At 35.8% G+C, this 8,571-nt stretch overlaps 1 protein-coding gene across 6 annotated transcripts; it reads left to right on the forward strand.

Annotated features, from left to right (window-relative positions):
* Window positions 1-1,459: 1,459 nt before the first annotated feature.
* LOC143851277 (heparanase-like protein 1) lies at window positions 1,460-8,008 on the forward strand. Of its 6 annotated transcripts, none has more exons than XM_077360635.1 (10): window positions 1,460-1,582; window positions 2,484-2,745; window positions 2,847-2,883; window positions 3,272-3,458; window positions 4,130-4,278; window positions 4,376-4,609; window positions 5,280-5,469; window positions 5,753-5,878; window positions 5,971-6,070; window positions 7,316-8,008. In XM_077360635.1, exons 1-10 carry the CDS (start codon window positions 1,578-1,580, stop codon window positions 7,703-7,705), a joined length of 1,680 nt encoding a protein of 559 aa, XP_077216750.1. In that variant the 5' UTR covers window positions 1,460-1,577; the 3' UTR covers window positions 7,706-8,008. The 6 variants fall into 6 exon arrangements, with proteins under 6 accessions (XP_077216750.1, XP_077216752.1, XP_077216754.1 ...); XM_077360637.1 differs by having other exon boundaries at window positions 1,462-1,777; XM_077360639.1 differs by having other exon boundaries at window positions 1,462-1,777; window positions 2,528-2,745.
* The last annotated feature ends 563 nt before the right edge of the window (window positions 8,009-8,571 follow it).

An 8,571-nucleotide genomic window follows, 5' to 3' on the forward strand; every position in this document is an offset into this window, starting at 1 on the left:
GATATCCATGGTTTTAAATTTCGACCGAAATCTGAAATTTCGGACTGAAATTTTGGATTTCGGTGGGGACCGAAACCGGTATTTGGCGAAATTAGAAATTTCGCCATTTACCAAATTTCGGTAATTTACGAAATTTCGAGAAAATGTTTTTTTTTTTTTTTTAAAGCTTTACAAAATTTCGGAATTTCAGTCTGGAATTTCGAACGAGAGTACCAAATTTCGACCGAAATTTCGGTTTTTCGGAAGTCCGAAACCGGTACCGAAATCGAAATTTTAAACCATGGTGATATCTCATAATAATATTTGTTTTGAAGGAAAACATTTTTACATCCACTTTTGGTGCCCACTGTACCACCTGAACATTATCTGCTCCGTTGATCCTAGCCCTTTGATCCATCAATATCCGTTTTTGGGTTTTGCCAAGAAAAGCTAAATCATTGATTTTTTTTCTGACATTTATCTTAGGTCTCAGTGATATCCCCCTCCCCCCATGATGGATATTTCCGCTCCCTTCGACAGAAATCGTTAACTTTTAAGCCTTTTGGACTTGACGGTGGCACCTCCACCCCTATCTGACCCAACAACTGAATGGTTTTTATCACCCAAATAATGTGGGCCCGAACATATATTTTGGTCTGATCGGATTGAGCTTTTGCTAAAAAGTCAATTAGAATAATCAACCCAAACCCAACCCCAACCCCATTTTATGGTAAAAGCTCAACACAATTCCCAAAAATGACCTCAATTCAATGGCCCATAAGCTACAAATTTTAGCATTTTAAGGTTAGAAAAACATAAAAAACTTCAAAGACATAATAATCGAATGCATAAAGGAGAATTTATACGATGTGTGGCCGTGAAAACCCGTGAAGTCTAAAAAAGTAGGTACGGGCCAATTTATTTTTTTTATGATCCAAACCGTTCATCTGTTTGGGCACAACGTAAATAGATTGTGCCCCAAAAATCAGTTCCATAGCATGATCCTAACCCTCCGATCTGTAGAAGATTCCGTAAATGATTTTTGGAAATCTCCATATTCACAACCTATTTACGTTGTGCCCAAACAGATGAACGGTTTGGATCATAAAAAAAAAGTGGCCCGTACCTTTCTTTTTAGACTTCACATGTTTTCACAGCCACCCATCATATAAATTCTCTGCATAAAGAACACTTCTTATATTAAAAAAAAAAAAAAAAAACCTTGACTAAAGACTAAATACATCATAAATGGAGCAACCCAAACAATAACTTATCACATAATAATCGCCTCCACGAGTAGCCAACTAGCCACTAACCCAAATAACCCTATGCTAAGTTTTTATTTTTATTTTTTTATTATTTATTTTTAATGTTTTTACTAAAAACATGCAGGAACAAAGATACCATAATGACATATGACGCAATGAATTATTGTTGAGGATAAATCAGAATCTTAAACATATCTTATCAGGTTATCATAAAAAAAATCATAAGACTCCACTATTTTAACTTTGTTGCCCTTGCTTAGCTATGTTAGAGAAATTATATGTTTTTTCATCTGTCAGGAAAAACCTTTGCTTCTTAGAGCAGCAAGTCTGATGAGGTACAACAAACACCTCTTTCAGAAATGGCAAAGTTTTTATTCAAACTGACAGATTTGAGGACAGCCCAGCAGATAAAAATGCTCTCTCATAGTACAAAAATTCCTGTTTTATGCTGACACCCCTGTGCTAAAGGCCTCTCCAAATCTAGCAAGAACCAGATGAGTCATTAAAGGTGATTGTTTCTGTCTCTAAATGTTTGTATCATTTTGGGTTTTTCTTAAAATAGTCTAGATTGTTTGTTGGCAGCTCTAATTTTTGTTCCTTTCATGTCTGTTATGAAGATAATGAAAAAAGACAGATTTTATTAGGGGAAGAAACTTAAATTTCAGCACAAATGTTTGAACCCAATTTTGTTTCTGCTGTAGCTTTGGTTTTACTTCTTAAATCTGTTATGAAGAAAAGAAAAGGCAGATTTGTAATTGTGAAGGGAAACAGAATTCAGAGAGAATCTCTCTTCTTTATAAGTTTACAGTCTAAATTTCCAAACACATTTTGGGTTTTGATTGGTAGAAGAAATTCTGTTTTTACTTTTGTTGATTTTGCTAGACTCCGCTGTAAAATGTTTTTTGTTGGTGAGAACACAAATTTCAGTAATAATTTCTCTTTAGAGTCCAAAATTTGGACCCTTTTATTGATGAGAGCTTTGATTCTGTGCATTTTTTTATCGGTTAGAAATTCATAATTTTATGGGCAAAAAGACAAACATGCTTATCTAGTGCTAAATATGGCAATTTGAATTAAATTACTTGTGTCACTTTTATTGTCTTATCTTTCTCATGCCTATCTATTGCTAGATTTGGCAATTTGAGTTTAGTTAGTTCTGTATCTTTCTTTTTTGGGGCATTTGGATTAGATGGTTAAACTTATATTTAATTTACTTTTTTTTTTTAATCTCTGCAGATTATTTAATTGGGTTGCCTCTATTGAAACTGTAATTGTTGTAGATATGGGAATGGGTCTGCGAGTGTTCTTGCTTGTCTTTCTATGCTCTATTCCAGAGATTTTGGCCCAAGACTTTGTTGACGAAACCATTGAAGTCAGTGGGGTTACCCCAATAGCTGAGACTGATGATATTTTTGTTTGTGCTACTATGGATTGGTGGCCACCTGAAAAATGTGACTACGGTCAATGCCCATGGGGGCAATCATCTGTTCTAAATCTAGTGAGGATTCAATACATGTTATTTTGAGAAGTTTCTTTTGTTTATTGTTGAATATCATCTGCTCTTTAAGAAATTAAAGCACTCCTATGTGTTTTTTTCAGGATTTGAACCAGCCCTTTCTTGCCAATGCCATCAAAGGTATTTTGTCTTGACTACTTAATTCAGATATACTTTCTTAAAGTCATTTTGGTATTCATTTATCGCTACTATCCCACCATTCTGATAATGATACTCACTTTGCTTTTGTCTGGTTTATGTGAAATTTCTTTACTTGGATTTTGGAATATTCAAGTTGTTTGCTTGGGATTTCTGGTTGATTTTTGGAGCGATGGTGATAATCATGTTTGTTATAGAGTATACATCTTTTACAGTAATAAAAATGTAGCTCCCGATGATCCCGGCATTTTATTTTGAATAAGTAAACAATTTTTTTTGAAAAAGAAAGCAATCCTGTGAGGGGTTATCGTTTGGATTGCTTAATAGATGCTAATACTATCTTTATGTTTCTTTGTTTCTGGAATTGTAGGTTTTGACAATGGTTTGAGAATAAGGATTGGAGGCTCACTCCAAGACCAGGTATTGTACGACGTGGGAAATCTGGGTCCTCCATGCCAGCCATTTAGAAAGTTGCCAGGCGGGTTGTTCGGATTCTCCAAAGGTTGTTTGCCCATGGAGAGGTGGGATGCACTCAACTCATTTTTCATCAAGACAGGGTAATGGTTTTATTTCCAGAACTTAATTTTTTTTTTTGACTGTTTAAGCATTCGGGGTATATTACCTAGACTAACACAATTTTAGGCAAAATACATGCATGGTTGATAGAAGTATTGAGTACTCACCTTTCTTACTCATTAAATATAATAATTATCAACCAATAGGCTTTAGCTTATTGCTATAAGTTCCAAACATTTAACTTGTTTGTAGGCAGTTATCATTTGCTATAATAGCTCATAGAGATACATTAAATGAAAGCCAGTTGTTCTGTAATAAATCTGGATAGTTGTGAGCAATTGTTGCTACAGAACTAATGAATTTTTACGAAAGATTTGTGTGCTATGTATGGGTTTTTAATCCCATTTACATTTTTTCCAAGGGAGAGATCTTATACTGAGGAATTGTGCTTTCTATACAAATTGAACACATAGGAAAACTTGATAGATCTTCATTTAGAAGTTTATACCAGTAAAAATTGGTTAGGCCATGTTCGTTTTGGATTTTAAGAAGTGATTGGTCCAAAACTGGTTATTGGACTCAAAATTGTGTTTAATTTTAAGTCCAATAATCAGTTTTGAACTCAAAATCGATTCGCAAAATCCAAAACGAACAGGGCCTTATTGTTACCAAAACCGATGGTGTGTTTGGTGTCTAAATCTTGTGATTGCAGAGCCATTGTGACATTTGGTCTTAATGCACTGAATGGGAGGCATCAAATGAGAACGGGCGTTTGGGGAGGTGCTTGGGACTCTAGTAATGCTCAAAGTTTCATAGAGTACACCATTTCAAAGGGATATCCAGTTGATTCATGGGAATTTGGTACTTCACTTTATAAATTTGTTGCTTCATCTCTTTCACTTGAAAAATCTCAATGTGGTGTTCTCTCACCATTGCTGCATCCTTTACCTGATGTTAGGAAATGAGTTGAGTGGGAGTGGCGTTAGTGCAAGTGTTAATGCTGAAGAGTATGGAAAAGATTTAATTGGCCTGAAAGCAATTCTCAATAACCTATACGATGGGTCCCGCTCAAAGCCATTGCTAGTGGCACCTGGAGGATTCTTCGATCAGCAATGGTATACTCAGCTTCTTCAGTCTTCAGGTTCAGAGGTGGTCAATGTCATGACACATCACATATATAATTTAGGCCCAGGTGGGTAAGGTTTGACTCATTCATCATGGATAATCCAGATTTTCGTTTTGGACACACACCAATCACAATTATCAGGAGAAAACTTTAGACCATGTTTGGCAACCATGAATTATTTTCATCAAATATTAGCGTACCAAGTGTTGAGAGAAGGGTAGGGAGACTGGGAGATCCAGAGAATTGAGAGGGCATGAATGAAGAGATGGTGCTAAGTGGCTGAAAAGTAAGGAGAAATAAGTAGAGTTTTTCTTTTCCCTATTTTCCTGCCACTTCGCATCATCTACTCACTCATGCCCTCTCAATTCTCACCCTCTCCCACCACTTGATAAACTAATATTTACTGGACAAAACTTTCATGGCTGCCAAACATGGCCTTAATGTGTATCCCGTTTCATGTTTTTGCGATTACTTTGTCACTTTTTATATCATCATGTGATTTTATGTAATTGGATTCATGTTTCTTTCGTACTCAAACATTTATGCAAATAATATATCTTTCAATATTATCATATGAGATGACCGTTGAATACAGACATTCCTAGCATGTGATACAGATATGTCTGTCCAAGTCTGATACAGATATACATGTGCATGTCTAAGTGACAGTATATATGGCTGTATCCTTTTATTTTTTGAGTGCTGATGGCATCTATAATTCATCTTTCTTTTTCAGGCGTTGATCGTAATCTTATAAGTAAGATCTTGGATCCCCATTTTTTAAGTCAAATAGTTAAAACATTCAGAGATCTCCAACTCACCATACAACAATATGGCCCATGGGCTTCTGCTTGGGTTGGGGAATCTGGAGGTGCCTACAATAGTGGTGGCCGTTTGGTATCAAACACCTTTGTTAACAGTTTTTGGTACGTTTTCTATTGTCGTTCAAATTCTCGGTTTGGTCTTTTCTTTTTCTATCATCCTAACTGTAGGGGTGCAACTTGGGTCGGGTCAGGTTGAGATTTTGCCAAAAATTGAATTGGAATCAATCCGGACTACCTAGCTTGTTCATTTTCATCTTAATCCGATTTTATGGTAAAAGCTTAACCTGAATTTCCAAAAATCGACCCAAGTTGCACCCTACCTAACTGGCTTCTTCATTTTCATCTTGAGATTCAATGCAAATTCTAAGAGATGTATATAATGTAGGTACCTAGATCAGCTCGGAATGGCATCCAAGTATGGTACTAAGGTTTATTGTAGACAGAGTTTAATTGGCGGCAACTATGGGCTTCTCGACAGAACGACATTCATACCAAACCCTGATTACTACAGGCAAGAAGCACTTATGTAACCCAGAGCTATAAATTTCATTCTTGAAGGACATCTTATGCTGAACCTGCTTTTGTTGGCTTGGTTTTAATCAGTGCACGGCTATGGAATCAATTGATGGGAAAAGCGGTTCTTGATATTGATTTCAGTGGGTCTCCATATTTGCGTGCCTATGCCCATTGTTCAAGAAAACAGGTATGGCTAATCTAATTTATTGACTTTGCTCCCGAATTACCCCTGAAATGTTGAATTATGTAGCTATTAATTGGCTGGTTGTCAAGGTTTATTAAAATCTTAACACTTGACTTGGATTCTATATTGCATCAGTATGGGTATGAGTGTTGGATTCAACAAACCTCAAAAAGAAAGATTCGTGAATTCGTCAAAATATTTTAATCAATTCTCAGATTTTAATTTTTTACATAATATGGTTATAACAAGTAATATATTGAAAATCTATACAGGTCAAGTAAATATAATGTTTTACTTCCATATAAACACTTAGTATTAGGATGGATAAAGCTCAAACATGCCGTAATATTAAGCTGTGGTAGTAGTATTCCGAAAAGACAGATAAAAGAGACTGAAGTGTCACAGGGAATCCTAAAGTATTGGAATCCAATGCGGGTACCTAGTCCATTCAGAAGAATCTGTGTATCATTGCTTGGTTTCTTACTGGTGTCAAATTGAGTTAACTAGATTGAATTTTGAGTTATATTGACCAAAATTTCAAGTTCTCCGAGTGCCAAGGCAACCTGTCAAGAGTTCAGCTGTGTTTGTCATTCAGCTAATGCTTTTCAATCTGTTTACTTCTGGTCAAATACTTGAGATGCAAGCTGCAAGCATTCCCATTGTTTGAAAGGAAAAAGAATGAAACATCTTGATTTTTCCTCTACACTATCCTTTGAAACATCAAGTACTGTTCCCCAACTGTTGGTTTTGACTTTTCCTTGTGGCATGTCTGTCGTCCATTTGGCATGGCTGTCTTGCTTTGATTTGTCTTGATCAGGAAGCATAGGTTCGGCTTCCTGAGCGCGTTCATAGCTGTCACAAATATTTGTCTCGGGGATTTCTCATAAAAGTGTGTCCTGATATTTTAAATTTTTTTGTTGTTTTCAGGTTTATATCTGAAAAAAAAAACTTAAAAATAACATAGATAAAAATATAAAATTTAAGAACAAAATTAGGACAACATATAATATTGTGAATTTATCGGGGTATTTTCGTGATATTTTTTGCGATAAAAAGTAAAATGTGAAGGTATCTCACTGATTTTTCAGAATTTTGGGTAATTTTTGGGATTTTATTTTGTTATCAAAAAATTGCAAAATATCATAATATTTTCAAAAATACGGAAGATATTTGTGATTATGATTTATACCCACAAAAAACAAAAAAAGGTGTTGTGGTGTTTCTAATAGCAACATCCTCTTTCTGCAGGTAGGTGTTACTCTACTTCTGATCAATCTGAGCAACACCACTGAGTTCAGAATTACGGTTCAAAGCAGAACGAACATCGGTCTGCAAGTAGGACAGACCACTTACAGAGAAGGTTCTTTGATGCATGGCCTTAAGAGAAGAGTTTCATGGGTTGGATGGAAAGCATCAGATGGTGCAGCACAGAGAGAAGAGTACCATTTAACCCCGAAAGATGGCGACATTCAAAGCCAAACCATGCTCCTCAATGGGGTTCCTTTGAAGCTAACTGTGGATGGAAACATCCCCAATTTTAATCCTGTTCTTGTTGATGCAAAATCTCCTATATCTCTTACTCCATTGTCCATTGCATTTGTCAGATTGCCAAACTTGGAGGCTCCTGCTTGTTATTGATCCCTCAAGTCCTCTGCTCAAGAGTTGTATGGTTGTGGTAGAGGAATTAAAGCTTTGACCAAATAGCTCAAGAGTTGTATGAGCATGACTCTGAATTTATGCATGTCTCAACTTGGGGGAATAATCTCTTTAGAGTTGTCCACACCTTGGATTTGAGAATCATAGGCAACCCCTTTTGCTTACATTGTGAAAAGAAACAAATAGAGAAAAGCTTTAAGTACATTTTCGAAAGCTTTTAAATGATGAGAATATTCATGTCTGTAATAAGCACTCTGATTTAATAATATAATGCTTTGTTGCTTATAGACTGTTCCTTTCTGATGCATTCCAAATCCCACCTACAAAGTACTTGTTTCTTAGAGGTAATTTGTGAAAAGAAGCTCACGGGTTGGTCTAAGTAACTAAGGAGGAGAAGATGCCGACCCCAAACTAATAATTGGTTCCACTGTGAAAGATAGCATTTGGAGAAATTATATGATGAAAGGCTGTATGAACAATTAAAGGTGGTGTACCACCCTTGATAGGAGCTGCTTTTGGATCAAATATCAAGGATGGGATGATGAGTACGTGTTCATAAGGCCCTTCATCATATAATTTCTCCAAACTAGTAATTGGTTCCACTGTGAAAGATAGCATTTGGAGAAATTATATGATGAAAGGCTGTATGAACAATTAAAGGTGGTGTACCACCCTTGATAGGAGCTGCTTTTGGATCAAATATCAAGGATGGGATGATGAGTACGTTTTCATAAGGCCCTTCATCATATAATTTCTCCTAGCATTTGTACCCTATATTACTATGTACTTTAGTATGTATTAAAGCTTTGATCAAATAGCGTTTGTGCATGTCTCAACCTATGGAAATC

Source organism: Tasmannia lanceolata, unplaced genomic scaffold (genome assembly GCF_043159265.1).
Source record: "Tasmannia lanceolata isolate RefF3 unplaced genomic scaffold, GAP_Taslan_0.1 ptg000018l, whole genome shotgun sequence".
In the NCBI taxonomy this organism is placed as follows: domain Eukaryota; kingdom Viridiplantae; phylum Streptophyta; class Magnoliopsida; order Canellales; family Winteraceae; genus Tasmannia; species Tasmannia lanceolata.

Excerpts from the sequence above, each read along its gene's own strand:
- LOC143851277 (XM_077360635.1), top strand. Across the intron at positions 2,746-2,846 it reads AATCATCTGTTCTAAATCTA|GATTTGAACCAGCCCTTTCT; the intron begins GTGAGGATTCAA and ends TGTTTTTTTCAG. Across the intron at positions 4,610-5,279 it reads CATATATAATTTAGGCCCAG|GCGTTGATCGTAATCTTATA; the intron begins GTGGGTAAGGTT and ends TTTCTTTTTCAG.